The following is a 22,500-nucleotide window of genomic DNA, read 5'->3' as shown; positions in this document are numbered from 1 at the left end:
TTACTCAGTTAGCACCCCCCCCCCACTCACACAAGGACTGAATCTCTTCTTTTGATTTGAATTGTAATTACATTTCTATGCTGATGTCTGTGTGTGTGTGTGTTTGTCTGGTTGTGTTTGTTTGTTTGTGTGTGTGTGTGTGTGTGTGTGTGTGTGTGTGTGTGTGTGTGTGTGTGTGTGTGTGTGTGTGTGTGTGTGTGTGTGTGTGTGTGTGTGTGTGTGTGTGTGTGTGTGTGTGTGTGTGTGTGTGTGTGTGTGTGTGTGTGTGTGTGTGTGTGTGTGCTATGTGTGTGTGTGTGTGTGTGTGTGTGTGTGTGTGTGTGTGTGTATGTGTGTGTGTGTGTGTGTGTGTGTGTGTGTGTGTGTGTGTGTGTGTGTGTGTGTGTGTGTGTGTGTGTGTGTGTGTGTGTGCTATGTGTGTGTGTGTGCTATGTGTGTGCCAAAACATCACTTCTATTCCTATTTTCAAAGTTGATTACAAGGGGGCCACCAGAGGTGTGCCGTTGCCGTGGCGACGGAGAATTAAAGCGAGCGCCGTGCGCATACTGTGCGTCAATGCTCATTTGTGTGCGTGCGTGTGTGTGTGTGTGTGCGTGTGTGCGTGTGTGTGTGTTGAAACCGTCTGATCTAATCCAGATGATTAAAGTCAGAAGGACACAGAGGCCCCAAATATTCTTTTCTTCTTCTCTCATTTTCCTTTCATCTTCTTTCCTTTCTATGTTCTCCTCTCCTCTCCTCTCTCCTCTCCTCTCCTCTCCTCTCCTCTCCTCTCCTCTCCTCTCCTCTCCTCCTTTCACTTTCTTCACCTCACTTTGTCTTCCTCTCTCCTCCCTCTTCTTTCCCTTACAGCCCCATTTCCTCCTCTTTTTCCATCCCTTTTCCTCCCATGTCTCCTTTCATCACCTCCACTTCCATCCGTAACCCCAACTCTTCTTCTTCTAACTCCTCGTTTCTCCTTTCTTTGCTCTCCTCTCTTATTCTTCCTGCACTTCCATTTTCTTTCCCTTCCTTCCCTTTCCTCTCCTCTCGTCTCCTTCTTTCCTTACCCCTTTATTCCTCTCCTCCTTCCTTTCCTCTTTCCTCTCATCATCTCCCACCTTTCCCTCCTTTTTCTCCTCTCTTCCTTCCTTTCCAGTCCCCTTCTCCTTCCCCCTTTCCTCACATCTCATTTCATCTCCTCTTCTTCCTCTCTTCCGTCCTCGCCACTGTGAATCGGATATGGGAGGCGGGGAGATGGATGGACAGGAAAAAAGGGGAGATCCCTCCTCATCCATCCAGACTCACTGAAGCACAATGAGAACACCATCTTAGATAGATGAGTCTCTCTTACACACACACACACACACACACACACACACACACACACACACACACACACACACACACACACACACACACACACACACACACACACACACACACACACACACACACACACACACACACACACACGGGCCTCAGGAGAGGGTGGGTGGTGTGTGTGGATCAACTGAGATTGCGGGAGGAGGAGAGGAAATGAAAGGAGACGGGGAAGGAAACGGTGAAGGAGAGGAAGAGGAAGATGGAAAAGATGTCTGCTTGATGTCGGATTTTTTTTTAATTTTTTTTTTTTTTTTTTAAGTGATTTGCTGCTCGGCGACCCGTAAAAAGAGGCTTCAGGAAGCGTACGAGGATCCGTCACCGGGGCAGGAAGCTGATCTGCTGATATCGGTGCTTTTTCGCGCGTGGGCGTGGCCAAATGCCAGTTTGGGATTAAAAGTTGTGGAAAGAACTTGTTGCCGTCGAACGGCGCGCCCGCCCGCCCGCGTAGACGTCGCCGGCGTTGCATGAGCGTCGACTGACGCGGCTGATTGTTTTCCAGCTCTTAGTCGTACACTCCCCCCCCCCCCCCACCGAAACGCAAAGTTTCACATCTCGAGAGGGAATTGCCCCACGACGTGAATACATGTTCATGACACATTTTATTTAGTTGGTGACTCATAATTGCATTTGACTAAATATTACCTTAGCTCCACGCTGGATTAGTAACCATAGTAACGATACCAGTTACCAACAAACGTGTGGCTCGGTTAAAAGCCAGGCAACAAAATGGCTGCCAGGTGTAAGCTGTGTTTAGCCTGTAAGGACCTTGGGATTTGTAGTTCGGCCTTTTTTCGTGTGGCGATTTTCTCGATCGAGTTTTTAGCAGGAGGTGGTAAAAGCATTTGTGAAGGAATCGATTCGTTTCTGATTATTAAGGGATATTTCTTTACGCCCCGGGATCAGAGTGGACGTGTTAATCTGCCTCAGAGCGAGCGGAGCGGTGCGGTATTTGCCCGCCGCCCGGTGTTAATTTCACACCCTGGCCGTTACTGTTTGCTCGGGGTTTCTGGAAAAACAAACAGAAGAGCTGCGATAAGGAGGGAAGGAGTACGACGGAGGGGGCGGTGGGGTGGGTGGAGGAGAGCGGGGGGACATAGGCTCGAAATCCACGAAGGACCGCGACGAAAGATTTATGATTATGTCCTGTTCTATTCACCGTAGCGACAGGATGAGTTTCATAATAATCAGTGCAATCGTTTCAAATCGACTTCGATCGATGGGAAATGACGGCAATTTGGTCGTAATAACAAAATGACTTCTACAAAAAAAAAAATCAATGAAACACAACGAGCGTCGATGTTCCGCGGCCTTCGGCGTGATGTCAGCGAAATGTCTCTTAAGAGCTCCGTTTGCCTTCCAGCAAACCTTCGAACCGCTTTAAAGAATTTCCTCTGGGATTTACGACCGGTTCTGAATCAAGCTGTGAAAGAAAATATGAAAACGCTGCCACGCGCTTTAAACAGCTGAGTGATCTTTTCCCGAGTCGAAACTTATAAAGGGGAAAAAAAAACCGGCTCGCGGCTCGGTGACTGCCAAGCTCTCGCAGTTTAGAAAAAAAAAAAAAAAAGGTGAGGAAGTGCTTTTTCAACTTTCCTTTTTAAATTTTTTTTTTTTGTATAGGTTTCTGATTGGCAGCAGTACTCACCTATTAGAAATCAATTTTAGCTTGACTGGCTGCCAGCTGTGTTTTTTTTGATAGGATTTCGGCGAACCGCTGGGGGGAAAATAGGAACGTTATTACACGATAAAACCAGCTTGGAAATTGTGCACCTGTCGGCACATGTTGATTCATGCCTTTTTTTAAGTGGAGCCTTGTTTGGAGAAAAAAACAAAAAAAAGACAAAAAAAGGCAACACCATTTTCGTTGCATGCTCGTTTGACACTTATATTATCGTATTTTATATATAATATAATATAATATAATATAATATAATCTTTAATAGCATATTTTTGTGTTGCCAACTATAAATAAAATATGAAATATCTTATATATATATATATATATATATATATATATATATATATATATATATATATATATATATATATATATATATATATATATATATAGAGCTCCGCCCTCCATGAAACACAGAGATCAGAGGACGTAAACTACCACGACCAAATGCAGATTGCATTGACTTCCTTTTTTCAAATTAAAAGCTCTCTAGTTTCACACAAGGTCCAACCATAGACTAAGTTTTGACCTCGACGGGGGAGGGGGCGTCAACACAATCGTGTCGCTGCCATCAAATTCCAAAAAAAGCACATATTTTTCATAAAGCAAGACAAATTTCACAGTTTCAACGTTTGATGGTTTTTCTTTGGGTTTATTTTCGATACAAAATATGTGTTTATGTGATTTGCCAAATCCTCGCGTTCTGTTTTTATTCACACTTTAGTGTCCAAACTTTTTTCGGAATCGGGGTCGTGCAAAGGTACTTTTGCCTATTTAATAAGAAAAAGTATTCTATTTGTATTTGTATTTGTATTTTTTTTGTACTCACCTTTCCAACCTGTTTCCTTTAAGGAGTGAATTTTGATCTTAAGTTTTATCTTAACATTTGCATATAGTTGCAAAACAGGTTTATCTTAACTACGATTTATTAAGAGTTTTTTAAATGTAATTTTTTTCACGTGATTGAATGTAATATATACAATAATATTCTTTTTGCCATAAACTTTCCATTTCAAAAAGCAAACGTGGAGGCGTGACGTCACTAACGCGGCATCTGTATCTGCCTCCGCTGGCTGTTTGGGTCCGATAAAAGTTTTGGGAGTTGTAACTCGGTCACGCTTCCCCCGACCGTACAATCCTCGCATACCTCAGAATCCCAGAATCATATCCGTCTTGTCCCCCTTTCAGACTTCAACTTTACATAAATGGCAGAGTTCCTGTCCCTCGGACCCGTCCATGTATCCCGGCTCGATCATCTGCTCTGGTGATCCGCGGCGACACTTTTAACTGTGATGGAGGCCGCTAGCGCGAACTTGTTGCGGCTTTTACATCTAAATGCTAATTGAGGTCGCGGCGGCATGTAGTAAAAAAAAAAAAAAGTCTCAGCTTTGTTTGTGCAGTCGAGACACTTGCAACATATTTCGACGTTCTACAGGTGGAGTGTTTTCTCATCGGCTTCCATTTTTTGTCATATGACAAAACATAATATTGGAAACTTCCTGTAACAACTTTGCCACTGTGAAGTCAAAGTTTTGTAAATGTACTCAATCAGTTTGCATTAAGCGGCGACCAGCGGCGACGACGTCACCCGTTGGTTCGTGAACGGCCGCTGTGAAGCCTCGAGTTCGGATTTTATCCGGCGCCATCTTTTGGAGCAGGAAGTGACCATATTTGGACGAGCTGGGCGGGTGGGAGGAGCTAGCGGTGGATCTGACTCGATCTGATTGGAAACCCCGGCGATACTACGTCCCCGCCCACCGGCAGTTGAAATCTGACCGCACCACAGGCCTGTCAATCAAACAGACACGCCCCCCCAAAAAACACGTCTTTTTGAAGGTTTTTTTTTTCAAATGAATGAGGGATTATTTTCAGATGGACCGCCAGAAAACGAATCAGAAGGAGCGACTTTAGCTAAACAACAACCGAGATAACTTTTATTGAGTTCATATTTCATGAGACAAGTTGAATGGGAGTCTATGGAGGCTTTTTGGAGCCGACCTCTAGTGGCACTCGATGGTACTGCAGCCTCCGCATCAGCCTCATTTTTCAGACCCGCAAGCTACATCCACTTTTTATGCCCCGTTTATGGTCAGAACTGAATTGACATTCATTTGAACCTTTTTATAAATTGTGTAATATTTTCTATTATCACCTTTTTGGTCAATAACTTTCTCACCTATTGATCATAAACACTTTTACAAGTTTCCCCCTCACATACACACCTTGTAGTTTGTAGACATACAACTTGTCTTTTGTTCCATTACCGGTTCAGACTAAAATCTCAACTATTTAACCGCTTGTCATGTTTATCGGACTTTTCTGACATCAAGTTAACTTTAATTTGGGTTAAAACCTTTGTTTACGACCCCAATTTTCCCATCAGCCTTAGATGTGTCGCCTCACTGAGCTGTCAAATATCCATTGAGGGAAACACCATCATGCATGTTTCCAAAGTAAAGAACCGCTTCAGTGAATCAAATATTATCTACAGTCCACACGCCACAAAAAAAAAAAAACTTTTTTTTTTTTTTTGATGATGGCGTCTTACAGGCAAAGCCATAAATGTTCCTGTCAGGATCGAGATAAGAGCGAATTTTTTTTTTTTTTTTTTTTCTTTCTTTTACGTGAAGTGAAGCCAAAAGCAGGTTTTGTTGGGAATAACTGAAAGAAAAGACGGGACTTTTATAGCTTCACAAATTGAGTGACATGGAAGTCGACAGCTGTCAGGTGGAGACGTACACTTGTAAATGAACTCAAAATATACCGTACCCCTCCGGCAGCGCTGGCCTGATGGTTAAAAACCAGCGTCACACTCCGACATCGAATTTTTCTCACTCGTTTTACAAGCACGATGGATGTAAATATACTTGTTCATTTACTTTCCTTCGAAGTGTTTGAGTTGGACAGTCAAGATTGTTTCTCTCCTTGGAAACATCGTTTTTTTTGTGTTTTTTTTTCCCTTTTTCGATGACACAAATCAATTCGCCGCGCTTCTTTACTTTCCCACCATCAAAAAAACAGCAACCTGCTATTGGTTTTAATTAGCTGAAAAATAAAGAGCGACGCAAAGGTGAGACTGACGTTTTGTTTCTAGCTGTCGAACAAGAAAAAGCGTGAAATTGGTGTGAAATCTGTAAAAATAAAACGTGTAGTTTGAAAGCCTGAATCTTAATATTCTGTTGTTAAGGGGCGCTTGACGCCTTTTTACACTTTTGTGTCTGCATTTCTAGAATTGCTAGATTTCTAGAATTTCTTTAATTAAGATGCTTTTTTTGTGCCGAGCATGCGGTTTTTTTTTTTTCCTTTTTTCCGGTTGCCGAAAGTTCCAAAAATGTTCCCCAACCGTCCAAATGTCAGAGCTGCCGCTCTCCATTAGAGATGTTTTTAGCCCACTCCTGCGGTTGAGGTTTTGTACGGCCGAAAAAGTAATTTGATTGAAAACAGCTGCTAAACAAAAACCCTTTCAAAAAACAAATGAGAGAAAACCAGCAGCTCGCGCCTCTCTTATTTATTGAAGCCATTTCAATGTTCGCCGGTGTTTCTCTCCCTCCCTCTTCTCGGGTTTGTGAGGATATGAGACAAAGTGAGCTCCTAAAGGCACATTTTTTTAGGCACAGGAAACATTATTATCTATTTAATAAGCCGGTATTTATTTATTTATTTGTACAGCGCCGGTGAAAAGTTTGGGCGAATCTTTTATTGACGCTATTCTTTTATATTTAACTTGGACAAGGACCCAAAAGCAGACCACAGGATCGGGTGTTTTGAAAAGTATAGGCAGGTAGGGTTGAGCGGTGGGAGGCCTGTGGCTGGTGTGAGCGGTGAGGATGCTGATGGAACGAGGCAAGCTCGTTGGACGAAGGTGACAGCAAGGGCAGGAAGTGATCCTGAGCACGAGAAAAAACACACAGGAGAAGAGAGGACGAAGATTCGGCCCACCAAACGGACGAACACTGGAGAGGGCTCGATTCGAGATTACCTAAAAGGAATATCTTAACCAGCCTGACGAGAAGCAGTTTTATCTGCAATGTCTGACCGTCGGTTGTGTTGCAGCCTTATTCAGTTGCCGTGGTAACCCGTATCATGGCATGGAAAGAAAAACTCCCTTTAAACAGGAAGTAAAACCTCCAACAGCAGGAAGGAAAAACTCCCTTTTAACAGGAAGAAAAACCTCCCAACAGCAGGAAGGAAAAACTCCCTTTGAACAGGAAGTAAAACCTCCCAATAGTAGGAAGGAAAAACTTCCTTTAAACAGGAAGTAAAACCTCCAATAGTAGGAAGAAAAAACTCCCTTTAAACAGGAAGAAAAACCTCCAATAGTAGGAAGAAAAAAACCTCCCTTTAAACAGGAAGAAAAACCTCCAACAGTAGGAAGGAAAAACTCATTTTTAACAGGAGGTAAAACCTCCAACAGTAGGAAGGAAAAACTCCTTTTTAACAGGAGGTAAAACCTCCAACAGTAGGAAGGAAAAACTCCCTTTTAACAGGAAGAAAAACCTCCAACAGCAGGGAGGAAAAACTCCCTTTTAACAGGAAGTAAAACCTCCAACAGCAGGAAGGAAAAACTCCCTTTTAACAGGAAGTAAAACCTCCAACAGCAGGAAGGAAAAACTCCCTTTTAACAGGAAGAAAAACCTCCAACACAGGGAGGAAAAACTCCCTTTTAACAGGAAGTAAAACCTCCAACAGTAGGAAGGAAAAACTCCCTTCTAACAGGAAGTAAAAACTCCAACAGAACCAGGCTTTGCCATCTTCTTGTAAGGGTTGGTGACCTCTAGTACCCATCAAGTACATGGTCACCTAATGGAACACACATGGCCCCTTGATTGTATTTGGCCTCAGAGAACAACTCTCCCTCGACTGTCTGTCACGTCAATTAGCCGGTTGACAATTTAATTAAGCGTCGTATTAATCCAATTAATTATGGACACAGGGCATCCCTCCCTCCCTCCCCCGGGGGGAGGGAAGGGGTCAGGTTAATTTGCCAACTTGATCCGGTCGGTAATCCAGCGCAGATAAGAAACAACGCACACGGATGGCCTCGGACTTAAAATGACTATCTATCTTGTTCTATCAGCGAGTCAGTTAACAGTTGAGTTCAGACAGCTGACGTCTCGCGTCACTAAAACCTAAAATAAAAAAAATAATAATAATAATTTCAAGGCAGCTACTCAATCTGCCGCCAGCCCGGGAGAAGAAAAAGACGTGTTCCCATTAAATGTGTCACGTCGACTGGTATCTCAATGAAATCCAGACACTTGGAGGACGGAGGAGGCGTGATGGGTACCCGGTCGCTGAGATGCGAGGGGTGGTGTTTTTTTTTGTTTGTTTGTTTTTTTGTCTTCCTCCTCTGCCGTCCTCAGATCAGATTGCGAAGCGTACGTCCCATCTTTTGTGTCATCTTTCCTCCCGTGGTGATTTAGTGTTTCTTTTTGTTTTGTTTTTGTTGTTTTTTTCAAAAAGGACCCCCGCTCGAAAATTCAATTACAGACGGCGACATCTTTAAAACATCTCTTGGATCCGGATTTAACCTTTAAGTAAAAAAAAACAACAACAGTGTCTTGCTACCACGGTATTCCCCCCCCCCCTCCCCACCTCCTCTTTACTCGTCGTCTAAACATGAATGGATAAAACTCTTGAGTTTTTAGAGTGAGGCTAAAAGACAGATGGAAATCACAACAGAAATATTTCCTTTTAAAAATATTCAGACTTTTGCGGATTATCTTCGATAACTTTTAATGAGGTTCCACCACGTTAGCGGTTCGGTGCAGGACGAGGCTGAGCGATGATGTAAAGGTCTGATGATTGCCTATTGATCCGATAACGAATGACCTCGAGGGGAAAAAAAAATAGTGAGCTTGAAGTCAGGGACCGTTCAAAAAGTACCAACTCTCGTCAATAGCTGTCTCATTTAAAAATCTGAAATATTTTAATTCCCGCGCTTGGAGGACTAGCGCGGGGAAAAGCTCATTAAAAAGTTAGCCAAGATAATCCTCAAAGAAAAAAAAAACATGAGTTGCAGCCCTCGATGGTGTAATTGCTTGTATTTGAAATTTTTGGTTTAATTATGTGATATTTAGACAAGAGTCCATTTACGTAATAATAATTAAAAAAAACTTAAATTGCTGCTCTGTAGTGTCAAAACCGATGCGTCAATATGATACATTCTATCATTTTGAGATTATTTTTTGACATGCATATACATACGAAATCAGACCCGCCCCTACCCCCTCCTCCCTCCCCAGCTCGTCCAAATACGGTCACTTCCTGCTCCAAATCGCTCCAGAACTTTGCAAAGATGGCGCCGGGACAAAATCCGAACTCGAGGCTTCGTCACGGCCGTTCCCCGAACCGACGGGCGACGTCGCTGCCGGTCGCCGCTCGAGCGACGTAACGAAGGATCGTGTGACCCGAGCACAACGGGAATTGGTCGCTCGGTGGCACGAAATCAGCGACTGCCTTTCGGGAGGCCAAGGTTAAAATCCAGGAGGTGACATCGTTGATCTTGAGTTATTATTTCCTTTTAACCCGCGGCTTCATTTTCGTCCTCTCCAGGCAAACGTGAAACTGCCACGCCTAGAGAGGCCCAAAGCGTGTCTATCTCACGGTTTTTTTGTTTCTTCCCCCGTGATACCGTGTCGCGTCGTCAGTTTAAGCCAAAACACACGTTTCCCTCTTTTTTTTTTTTTTTTTTTTTTTTTTTAAGGCGAATGGAATCATTATTTCTCACTGTTATCAAATAGAATCACCTCTGTGTGTCTGTCGAGTCTGGTTTTGATGAGACGATATCACCTTTTTTTGGGGGGGGAGGAGGGGGGGCAACACTTATATCAGAAATGAGTCAGCGATGTTTGAAATTCTGATGGCATGCCGGTGGAGGTCATTGCACTCGCTGGCATCAGTGTTTGCTGAAGATGAAAGCACGCTTTTTTTTGTGTGTGTTTAGTTGTGTCCTACACACACTAGTTAGGCATGTGCAAAATGTGTGACATGACTGTGTGTGTGTGTGTGTGTGTGCGTGGAAGGAGATGAAAAGATACATAAGTGCAAAAAAACAAATCAGGACTGAAGCGTGCAGCGCGAGCAGCCTCTGATTTCACACTTATCTGTTGGCAGACGCAGAGAACAGGCTGCCCTTCATATTACCCCGAAACCCCGGTGGTACAGGAGGGTTTTTATTTTTAATCTTTCGCTATTTAAAATTATTTAAAAAAAAAAAAAATTAAAAAAAATTCCCTCCTTATGTGCAACAACGTTCGTCAGAATGAGGAAAGCGAAGCGTGAAACCGATATTCGTTCCAGGACTTTAAGACCCAAATTAATCAGATAAAGATCCCAGTTTTTTTTTGTTGTTGTTTTTTTTTTTAAACACAAACACATATTTGGACTTGTATGATTTCTGACAACTTCAAGTGTTACAACCGATCCGCTGTGCTTTTGTAAACAAGCCCGCCACTCGCACTGTTTCACCAGCAGGGGGCAGTGCAGAAAACCACGACAACAACAAGGCGACAACAACGTGTCTCTCGCTAAACATAAAAAGCTGATACGTTTGCCGAATGCTACTTTAAACTCAAGCCGGCGAGTTCTGCCGTTTTATTTTGAAAGGCGTCGGCACGTTCGCGGTCAAGTTCGACGCCGTTTGAAACGGCGAACGCTCGTGATTTCGACATTTTGATATCGCAACTGAAGGAATACTTCCTTATTTTGTAATAAACGCAGAAAATTGTTAGTTTCATACTTTTTCTGTCATCCGTCGGCGGCCTGACAAGCGAAATAAAAAAATAAATTTAAAAAAAGCTTTTATAAGTAATAGCATTACCGCTCTTCGGCCGGCTTTTTATTCACGCGGCAAAGAAAAATCTCAAACGTCTGCTTGCTGAATAGAGTTTATGAGCACGGATGTGTGTGTGTGTGTACACTTTTTGAATGATTCTTCACTTCTAAGTAAAGACCAGTGTTTTGTGGCGGTTTTCGAGTGGTTCATCTTGAGAGTTTAATTACAGGGAAAAACACCCGAGGAACTGTTTGCGGAAAATATAAAGGGAGAGCTCGTCGCTCAAATGGACAAGAGGGAGATTTATTATTATTTTATTTTTTCAATGGGTGTGTGTGGGCAGCGTGGAGAAAGGAAGTGTGTGTGTGTGTGTGTGTGTGTGTGTGTGTGTGTGTGTGTGTGTGTGTGTGTGTGTGTGTGTGTGTGTGTGTAGTTTAACATTATAATGTGCATATGTCTCCTTTTTTATGGTATTTTGTTCGTCCGTGTTCATCTGCGGTTTTCTTCACTTATCGCCTGCATTCATGTAATAACGTCGACTTCCAACACACACACACACACACACACACACACACACACACACACACACACACACACACACACACACACACACACACACACACACACACACACACTCACTCACTCTGCCCCGGTGTGGAGAATGACTCAATATCAGGCCTCCGGGACTACGCCGAGCGGCTCGGGTGGAGGGGCAGGAAAACGTAGACAGAGGATGGAAAATAAGGAACGTAAGAGGAGAATTGAATGCGAGAGAACGAGAGCAGGTGGGAGACGGTGGGAGTGTAGTAACCGAGAGGAAGTGTGGAAAATGAGACACCGATAGGAAGAAGGCTTTGCGCAGAAAGATTGATAACAGAATTGTTTTTTTGGTTTTTTTTATTATAATTTTAGAAAAAAGCATGTTTTTCTTTTCTCACTTTTCTTCCAGTGTTGTGTTTTTAAAAAAAATAAATAAATAAAAAAAATTTTTTTGTATTTGTAATGCCTTTTAGACGCAGGGGCTGGTACCTCCTGCCATGCGTGGTTGTAATAATCCAGGAGAGGTGATTTCTGCAGGAGAGACTCGTAATGTCATCTGTACATGATCTTTGCAAAAACATAAAGAAAAAGGTTCATTTGAAATAAGACGGTCTTTACTTTGCAGATTTATTGTCTGTGTCCCTGCCGCCGTCTCCGCCAATTTCTCTCGCACTTTCTCGTAATTACTGCTCGACATGCTAAATCAAGCGTTGCCTCAAAAAAAAAAAAAAAAAAAAAAAAAAGAAAAAGAGTCTAGATTAGCTGATCTTAAACTATGATATTTCTAATAAAACTGCGTGCGTGTGAAGGTCACTTTCAAAATCAGGGTTAAATTTAAGTAATTGAACTGTTGGGAAATAATGTGGGAAAAAGAACATTTTGCACATAAAACAATATTCGTCAAATTAAAAATGTGCGTCATTCCGGAGAGCTCCGCCAAAAGTAATTAAACCTAATCAGGCGCGTGACATCAATTGTTCGATAAATTGGTTGAAATATGTTGTTAAAAGTAGTAGAAGGTTGAAATAGTCAGCTAAAAGTAGTTGAAGGTAGTTAGCTAAAGAGCTCAGCGTGATGTATAAATGCTTGAAATTATTAATTCAAGTTGCTGACACGAATAACTGGAAGGAATAAATGTTTGAAACACTTTACCAGTTCGGTAAAAGTAATAGATAAACGCTTCTAATGGTGAACTAACATGTCTGCTGAAAGCAATAAATGGTTAAAAGGCTTCATTAATAGTAATAAATGGTCAGAGTAATTAGTTAAACTAATGTATAAATGTTTTTTAATGGTTAACTAAAATTGCTAAACAGGTAAAAAAAAAAATTACTTAACGCAATAAATGGTTGAAACGCTTTAATAAATGTAATAAATAGTCCGAATAATTCGTTAAAGTAACAGATAAACGCTACTAATAGGTAACTAAAATTGCAAAACAGTTGACAGAGATTACTAAAGACTTTAATAAAGGTAATAAATGTTCATAATAATTAGTTAAAGCAATGGATAAAAACCTCTCATGGTTAACTAACAGTGCGAAGGTCAGTGCTGAGGTCAGGCAGGACTTCTCACCGGCAACCATCTTCTTCATGGAAATAGATTTTCTTGCAATATCTTTCTTTGCATACTTGCAAAGTAATACCTGTTATTTATTTATTTTTTTTTTTTATTATTATAAATACAAAGATATGATAACATCTTTTTTTTTTTTTTTTTTTTTTACTACTGGTCTTAGCAGCTAGATTCCTGATGTCCCCCGCCACTCTCGCTCCTGCCGAAGCTCAGGAAAAGACGCTCTCATTCAGCACCGCGTAGGACGGGAATCGACCTTTATATTGACCCGTATCTTCACCCTTCACAAAACACTGCTCGTCCCTCTCTCCGGCGATAAACGTGTCGAATCTCGCCGCGCGGTCGTCATTGCAATTCTAATTAAAAACCCCGTGACGTCCGAGGACGTCCGGTTCAAAGCGCCGCTCTCGTTTCTTTCTCAGACAGGGAAACCGCCGGTGGAGAATTTGTTCTCGGACCTGTGCGATGGACGACGCCTGCTGGAGCTGCTGGAGGGCCTGACGGGACACGGGCTGGTACGAACGCACACACACACACACACACACACACACACACACACACACACACACCAGGACATACAGCAGCGTTTTATGACACTGTTAAATGGCATCAGAGGTGAACAGCGTGAAGCAGAAGATGTCGGTCCACCCGGCCAACACTGAGCCCTGCGGTCCATCCTTCCTCTATCGAGGAGCTATAAAACGTGTCGATTCGACTTTTACGTGATCATTTTCGAGGCCGGTGAGCGTTTTCCAATATTTTCCCGAACCTCAGTTCTTGTTGCCGCGCACGGTGCCAAAGATTTAAACAAAACAAAAAAACAACAACAACCCTGAACCAATCTGGGAAAGGAATAGAAAGAGCGAGAGCACACACACATCAGCCCACAGTCTTAATCAAACTTCTCCTCCCACCTTGTTGTTCTTTTCCCCTCCAGCTCTCCTCACCTCCTCGTCTTCCTCCTCCTCCTCCTCTGTCTGGCTGCTCTCTCTCCTAATCTCCCTCACACTTTCTCTTCGTCTTTACACCTCTCTCCATCCTCCTCCTCGTCTCCATCTCGGAAAGACACCGTGACCTTTGCCTCTTTTTTGTTTTGTTTGATACCATCTCCTCATGGTAATGGGAAAACGCACACAGACGGACGCACACTTTTATTGTAATGTGGCCATTTGTAGCGCTCTCGGACGCCCCTGAGCAAGGTCTGTTTATGCCTCAATAATCTCCTCCTGTCTGCTCTCTCTCTCTGTGTGTGTGTGTGTGTGTGTGTGTGTGTGTGTGTGTGTGTGTGTGTGTGTGTGTGTGTGTGTGTGTGTGTGTGTGTGTGTGTGTGTGTGTGCGTGCGCGCGCAGGTGAGGCTGGAGAGAGGATTCACGCGCGTCCACTCGCTCAACAATGTCAACCGCGCTCTGCAGATCCTGCAGAAGAACAACGTGAGTGTCGCTCTTCACGCCGCCGTCGCACGGGACGCGACGTCAAAATCCGCGGCGGGACCCGAGGGGAACAGTCGAGGGGAATAAAACGCTGAGTTTCGCCGCTTCGGTGGCCGCGAATCCGGCACGAGAGCGGATTCGGCGAAGAACGCGATCGGCCGAACGCTTTGGAAAGTTTCGCTCGGTTCGCGAAAAAAGGCCGAGTCTCAAAATCTGGTGATCTGGTTGAGTCCGCGGCGGGTCTCTTCTTCTTCTTCTCAAAACCGCCGAGCACAAACACCTTAACGGGGGGGGGGGGGGGGGGGGTACGCGTCAGAAACGCGTCAAGCCGTCGCGAGCGCTCTCGTTTCCCTGACGACCGCGCGGACACGAGGAACAGCGAGCGACTCGGCGCGTAAACACTCGGGACACGCGTGCAGGGAAATTACAGCGACGCATGTGATTCGGAGAACTTCAGTTGGAGGACAGCAAGCGTGAGAAGTTCAGCTTTGTTCCCGTACACCTTCAGCCTCGTCTGTTTTTTTTTTATTTTTTTTTATTAAATACTTTATTCTGCCGTCTAAGAAAGATTTTTATTGTTTTCTTCATCCCCTCCTTTATGTTACCTTCGCTTCTGTTTGCATCCGTTTGCTCTGACTCACCTCGACACCTCCTTCCTGTATCCTCCATCCTCCCCTCGCGCGTCCCTTCTCCTCTATATATAGTCCAGAGGTTATTCCTGGCAAGAGATTTGTATAAATGTGGCATTTAAAAAAAAAAATAAAAAAATAAAAAAAAATAAATATATATATATATATTAGAGCAGTATAAAGCGTGACAGATAACTTGTTTTAGTTTTTATCCGTGAGGGTGCATTCGATTAAAGGAACAGTTTGACTTTCCTCTGCTGTTAAATGTTTCCTTTCATAGATACATGTGAAAATATGTATTAATAGAACTTTTAACTGACCTTTTTTTTTTAATTATTTTTTTTTACATCAAAGCTTTCTCTCCACGAGTAAATGTATCATTTGAAATTCATAAGAAGTAAGTTTTTTTTTTTTTTTTAATCTCAGGCTTGATGCCTCGGTGGTTTTTTTGTTGTTGTTGTTACACAGCAGTCAGAGGAACTCGTACAGCAACTTCCGATGATTTATTTTCCAAGTTGTTATCCGTCATGTCTGTGGCATCACTGGACACCTTCGAGGTGAAAGGCCGACGCACCTTTCCACCGGGAAGGAGAGCAAAGCGATGCCGGCGCTCTTTAATTGAGCATCTCTGCAGACGACGGCTGTTACCGGGAATATATTTCTCTTTACAACGGTGCCCCTGAAGCGTTTTCGAAATTTCGAGTTCCTCGTCGCACCGTCTCACCTCAAACTCCTCGTACCCCTCTTCCCCCCTCCAAAAAAAAAACAACAAAAAAACGCCTCGTCAGCCGTTTTGTGTCTCGACATTAACGCCATATTTGATTTCTTTTTTTAACGCCATTGCTTTGCCAACACGCTGCTCCGTACGGGGCAAAGTAATAGTGTTACAAAAAATAACTACTAAATTGCAGGGAATTTTAGAAACTCTTTTCCAGACAGAAAGAAGTCAGAGATTTTTTATTTTTATTTTTGTTATTGTAATATCGGGGAATTTTGTCGTTGCACGTTTCAAATTTGTAGTTGCCTTTTATCAAAGTGTGATATTTTCCATGTATGTAGCCATGACGTTAGTTAGCCAGTTATTGTCGGTGTATGACGTCAGCCGGTTTTTCTTGTCCGTGTGCGGGTCCTTTAAATTTCAGCTTTTTAGTCGGTTAAAAAAAAAAAAAAGTCTGTGAGAAATGTTGGGAATTAGATGTTTGACAGGTGACCAGAAATGACAAGTACATACTGCCTCCTCAGCAAAAAAAAACAACCTCAGGATCCACCGAGTTCGGATGTTTGCGAACGAACCGCGATGAGTTTTTTTGATTTAGTTTTTGTTCCTTCTCCTCCAGGTTGAATTGGTGAATATCGGCGCGTCGGACATCGTCGATGGGAATCACAAACTGATCCTCGGGCTCATCTGGAGCATCATTCTCCACTGGCAGGTGCGTTTTACGGCATCAGCTGCGTTCATAATTTCTTTTCTTTTTTTTGGGGGGTACCTTTCCTTTACCTCGACCTCTCGGGGGAGGGGGGGGGTGGGGGGGGGGGAGATTTGATTCAACTCACCGAAAGAAAAACTGAAAAAAGGAGCCGCTCGGTCTCCCGCAACTCTTAATTACATGTGTGTACATTTCACTGTGTAATTACGCCACATTCGGCGGCGGCTTTTCAGAGGGCGACGCAGTCGAGACAAACAAGCTGCGAGGAAGATTGCTGCACTTAAGAGTACAAAAAAAAAAAAAAAAAAATCAATAAAAACAATAAAAACAATCTTCAAAATACTCAAAGTGAACCAGCTGCGGCGTCGGTGGTTTGTCGTCCGCTCCGGAAAAACTTGCCGATCCGCCGTTTATCCGGTCAGCGTCGTCCAGCCGGAGAAGTTCGGGCCGCCCGTTCGATCGGCGTTCGCAGGAGGAACAAACGACGAAGAGTGGAAGAAAGGGAAGCGTTTCTTTTCTCGTTCGAGGCGGACGTCGATACTTCGCGGCGAGAACGTTGTCACAGCGTGAGCTCTTTGAAACTCGCCCCCGGAGGTCTCCGTCGTCGCCGACTGTCATCGAGATCTTTGCGTTCCCGGTCGGAAGTTCCTCCGAGGTACGTCGCCGTATTTAGTCAGACGGACATTTCGCAACACGTATGCGCGACATAACTCAAACCAAGACTTTGAAACATTTTTGTTTTCCAATATCCTACATCAGATATCATCCAGTCAATTATTAAAGTGGTCTGTAGGATTGAGTGACATCTAGTGGTGAGTTTGAGGACTGCAACCAGCTGGACTCGCGTGATTAAATACAGATGAAAACATAATTATCCATTTTTCTGTCAAGTTTCTGTCGATAGATCCGCCGAAATCCTTCAAAATGAACCTTTAAATGAACCGAATAGAAAAAAAACAACATGAATGTAATTCACTGGACAAACGTGAGAGTATTTCTAAAAAGCATTAAAAAAAAAAAAAAAAAAAAGCGCGTTTTATTGGCAAGTTGTTTACAGCTTGTTTTCACGAATTAAAAGCAACTGTGTCATTTATTATCTTTAACCTACTCCGTCTTTAATACTCCCAATTTCATGTCCAGAATGACATTTACTTTTTATTATTTATCTTATTTATCTAGTTCCACGTTATGCGGTCCGTAGCCGCAAAAATGTCAATACTTCAAAAATAATCCACATTTAAAATTGAAACATTTCTATTTGACTCCTTCCCCCCTCTCCCACCCCTCCAACCATCTTGATGAATATCCTAAATTTGGATCGACGGTGAATTTATGTCTTCGTGTCTCCCGACCTGAAAACTATAAACCAACACAGGTCCAACACATCCAGCAGCCACATCGATGCAAAAAAAAAAACCCCAAAACAATAACAACAAAAAAAACAAAGGATAAGGATGCTCGCAAAAATGTCCTTTAATGTTCCGGTTTTTTTCCATCACGTCTTGTATTTATTTATATATATTTTTGCTGCCTTCTTTCATCTCCCTCCAATTAAGACACATCAAAACCTCCACTGTTGCCTGTGTGACTCCCCCTCCCCTCCCCATAAGCTTTATTTAAAGGGGGCCCAAAAAAACAAACAAAATTCTATCGCACGATGGACTTCAGCGAGTCGTTTTAACGGCTCGCGTTACGACGCCATTTTTTTTTAAAAAAAATTTACAATTGCGTTTCATTCCTCATTAAGTCGAACGGATGCTAATGTCTCAATCGCGCTGGTTTTAGCGCAGACTTAATGACGCGATTAATAGCAAAAACACAACTCCATAATAAGGTGTGTGTGTGCGTGTGTGTGTGTGTGTTGAGTGTGTGTTTGCGGTTACGCATGTGGAAGTGCGTCTCTGTTATTGTGGGGAAGTGTGCCGGTCTGCGAGGGCTTTCTGTGCGAGTGGATTTCTGTAAAGGTAAAAGCGTGTGTGTGTGTGTGTGTGTGTGTGTGTGTGTGTGTGTGTGCGTTTGTGTTTGTCAAACCCCGCCTCCCTCCCTCTCTCCCCCTGACCCCCTCCCTCAAATTAAGGTGGAAATGCATGCAGTGACCTACTCCCAAATGAGTCCCCCTTCTTTACACCCGGCAGACCACATTCTGTGAGGAACCGCTAACAAACCTGAGTGTGTGTGTGTGTGTGTGTGTGTGTGTGTGTGTGTGTGTGTGTGTGTGTGTGTGTGTGTGTGTGTGTGTGTGTGTGTGTGTGTGTGTGTGTGTGTGTGTGTGTGAGCTCGTCTTGAGTCCCCTTGCTGGGAATTCACCTCGACACCCGAATTATACCGAACTCTATTAATAGGTTTAGTTGTGTGTGTGTGTGTGTGTGTGTGTGTGTGTGTGTGTGTGTGTGTGTGTGTGTGTGTGTGTGCGAGGTGTTAGATTTGGGCTGTTTTCTGGACTTTTTAAGGCTTATAACTGGATTTTTTTTTTTTTTGTCGTCCAACGTTCACCTGATCAACGGCCGATAAGTTGAACGCGTTCGATAAAGTCCTCCGACCCTCGCGACCGTGTGATGTCCCTCGTTGGGAGATCAGAGAGAGGGAGGAAGGATGGAGGGAGGGAGGATGGAGGGAAGGATGGATGGATGGAGGGAGGGAGGGAGGGTAGGGGGAGGGAGGGAGGGATGGATGGATGGAGGGAGGGAGGGATGGAGGGAGATGGGAAGGATGGATGGAGGGAGGAGGGAAGGATGGATGGAGGGAGGGAGGGAGGGAGGGAGGGATAGAGGGAGGGAGGGATGGAGGGAGGGATGGGAAGGATGGATGGAGGGAGGGAGGGAGGGAGGGAGGATGGATGGAGGGAGGGATGGAGGGAGGAGGGAAGGATGGATGGAGGGAGGGAGGGAGGGAGGGAGGGATGGAGGGAGGAGGGAAGGATGGATGGAGGGAGGGAGGGAGGAAGGATGGATGGACGTACTCTGAGGACATTCAGCATCATGCAAACATGCAAAAGATAAACAAAAACACGATTAACAGCATGACAGATTATTATTGTTGTTATTATTGTTCTCCACGAGCTCGTCCTGTTGTCTCTGCAGAGAATCCACCATTATTCCAGGAGATGACTCATCGTTTCATGTCCACGTCACACCACGTTAACTCCACCTCCCACTTTGACATTATTCACTGTTAAACTTGAAAAAGTGGATTTGGACTCGACTCAAATGTGCTCAAACCACCAGCTTTGAACCGTTCGCCTCCATCAAGACCTCCGTAGTCCCGGTTGCTTTTTTTTTCTTTTCTTCGCAACCTATTTTTTGTAATATGCGACAGAATAATAGCCTCAAGTCCTGCACATACAGTATTTAATACCGGGGAAGGAAACGTGTTTAATAATACAAGTTGACGTTATCTTTGAGTCTCGTCCTGTCCTGAATTTAGATGGAGAGGAGAGATTGAATCCTCATAAAACAATCCATCAGTTGTCCTGAAACTAATTATTTATCCGATCCTCGTGTGTGTGTGTGTGTGTGTGTGTGTGTGTGTGTGTGTGTGTGTGTGTGTGTGTGTGTGTGTGTGTGTGTGTGTGTGTGTGTGTGTGTGTCAGAGAGCGACAGATAGAAAAGGTGAGGGTAAGATATGCATAAGTAACGCGCAACCCGGGCAGCGAAACGCTTCGCGCCTCCTCCCTCCGAGCCCCGAACAAGTGCTCCAGAACTGTCACTCACAGCTGCCAAAGAAACACACACACACACACACACACACACACACACACACACACACACACACACACACACACACACACACACACACACACACACACAGGCTCCCGCACGGAAGGATATGCGTGCGAGTGTCCTTTGACTGTGCGCTTTTCATTTTTCCATTTTTTTATTTTTCTCGGACGTTTAACGACGTCTCTCGTGGTCAAGGCGACCTCCCAGCCTCGTACGAGAAGTCCTCACTTCGGTGGAATTTTCCACCACGTCCACTTTGGATTTTGATTTTTTTTTTTTTTTTTTTTTTTACACACTTTAGGAACTTAAGAAAACTGTCACCGCTCGACGTCCATGTTTCATGGCGAATACAAATCTTAAATGTCTTGTGTGTTTTTGCGCAGGTAAAGGATGTGATGAAGGATTTGATGGCGGGCCTACAGCAGACCAACAGTGAGAAGATTCTGCTGAGTTGGGTTCGTCAGAACACGCGCCAATACCCTCAGGTTGGTCCCTCTTCCGCTTCTTTTCTCGGGTAAAATTGATCATAAACAGAACTGGACTCAAAATATATCAAATAATGGTAAATATGTCATTTTACTTCCATCTGAAACCCATTTTTAGCCCTTTAAAGTATTCTATCGGCTTTATGCATTACAAGCTCGTGCTGGCAACGGAGGGGGAGGAAAGGGGGGTAGGGGGACGCTGCGTCCACCGGGGTCGGTCCTTTAATATCCATTATCTCCGTCCCCCAGGTCAACGTGGTTAACTTCTCCAGCAGCTGGAATGATGGATTGGCCTTCAACGCCCTCATCCACAGCCACAGGTACTGTAAACTGGTGTGTGTGTGAGTGTGTGTGCACGCGCGTGTGTGTGTGTGTGTGTGTGTGCGTGCGTGCGTGCGTGCGTGCGCGTTAGAGAAAGAAAACGAAGCACAAGAACAAACGGGGAACGTCAAAGCGGCAAGACGAGCGTCGGATCCCTCCAAACCGAACACATTTCGTCAAATAGATATATTTTAAACCCCGTTCGCACCGCGGTGGAAAAAAATAAAATCAGGAGACGAAGAAGGAGACAGAACGAACAGATATTAGAAATAACATTCAGAGGGGTTTTATTACTTGAATCTGAACTAGTAATAAATAATAAAAGACCGATTGTCTTTTTAAGAAATAAAAAAACACCCAAAAATGAAATACTTATAAACACGCGTGAGGTTAGGAAGCCAATTTCCTTATTTGGACATATTTGATCCATTTTGTCCATCTTGATAAGTGTTATTGATTATTGATCAGTTATTATTTTGGGGGGATTTGTTTCTCTCTTTCTCTCTCTCTTTCTAGAAAAAAAAAACAACAACAAAAAACTTCAATAAAATATTTAAGTATATATAAAAAAATAAATCTGTTTAGAAAGCTCAAGTTATGAAGTTACAAGGTATATATTGAAGGGACTCATACTGTACTTCTACTTAATTCTTATGAAGTACTATATTTCAGAAGGAAATATCGTTTAACTGCATTTATTCAAAGACTTTTTTTTGATCAATTACTTCAGTCTGGGTCAAATTCAGGAACACAATGTAAAACAAAAACAAAAAAAATCAAAAAAAAATCTTATAATTAATTTTGTTTTTTAAAAAAAAGATTTGAGACTAATGCATATGGAAATATAAATAGAGAAAAAGTAATAATGAGACAAATTTTTAAAGCTTTTTTATGAAAGAAGTATTAAAACCTGAAATGAATACAAAGTCAAAGAAAACAATTCAAATCTGAGTCTCATAGGGGAAATGATTAAATAAACTAAAACAATTGTGAAGCACGAATTGAGTTTTATTAATAATTTATAAATAAGTTTCGTAACATGATGAAAAAGGGAAATGCAAAGAGGACCGACTTCGATGAAAACACTCGTCGCCAAGCGCCCCGAAAGAAAAAAATTAACACCGAAGCCAGACGTCGCCGTGGAAACCAGCTCTCCAGTTTTTTTTTTAGTTTTTTTTTTTAGAAGTCGGTGGTTCAAAACTGAACTCCCGAATTGGTTGCAAACTCTAATTGCCGCTAATATCCTCGAGAGACCTTCTTGATGGTGACATCATCTCTCCGTGGACGTCAACCGGAAACCAAAATACTCCTCGGACACATTTTAAGAGCAGACGGGACCCGATGACGTTTTCCATCGTCGACGAACGTATTTGGCGTCGTCGTTGCGAAAATTCGCTCTGAACTATATATATGTATATATATATATATATATAAATCCTCCTTCTGACTTTCTGCTGTCCATAAACGACCGTTGCCGTGTTCCCAATGACACACCTCATCGCAGATGGTGGAAAATGGCCGCCGTGACGTCGTTTGTGCCGTTCGGCCTTCACTCCC

The 22,500-nt window shown here is 43.2% G+C and overlaps 1 protein-coding gene across 5 annotated transcripts in view; it reads left to right on the top strand.

Annotated features, from left to right (window-relative positions):
* The window catches only part of dmd (dystrophin), a 130,823-nt gene that overhangs the window by 1,725 nt on the left and 106,598 nt on the right, over window positions 1-22,500 (top strand). For all 5 annotated transcript variants that reach the window (XM_069712841.1, XM_069712840.1, XM_069712838.1 and 2 more), the window contains exons 2-6: window positions 13,355-13,447; window positions 14,282-14,362; window positions 16,329-16,421; window positions 20,521-20,622; window positions 20,872-20,942. In XM_069712841.1, coding sequence (XP_069568942.1) covers window positions 20,533-20,622; window positions 20,872-20,942 — 161 coding nt within the window. In that variant the 5' untranslated portion in view covers window positions 13,355-13,447; window positions 14,282-14,362; window positions 16,329-16,421; window positions 20,521-20,532. The remainder of the gene's footprint in view (window positions 1-13,354; window positions 13,448-14,281; window positions 14,363-16,328; window positions 16,422-20,520; window positions 20,623-20,871; window positions 20,943-22,500) is intronic.

The sequence above is a fragment of the Brachyistius frenatus genome, unplaced genomic scaffold (assembly GCF_029030835.1).
Source record: "Brachyistius frenatus isolate BFR_SWC_R1_liver_20210118 unplaced genomic scaffold, ASM2903083v1 Contig_112, whole genome shotgun sequence".
NCBI lineage: Eukaryota > Metazoa > Chordata > Actinopteri > Embiotocidae > Brachyistius > Brachyistius frenatus.
This window is presented reverse-complemented; position numbering and strand designations above follow the sequence as displayed.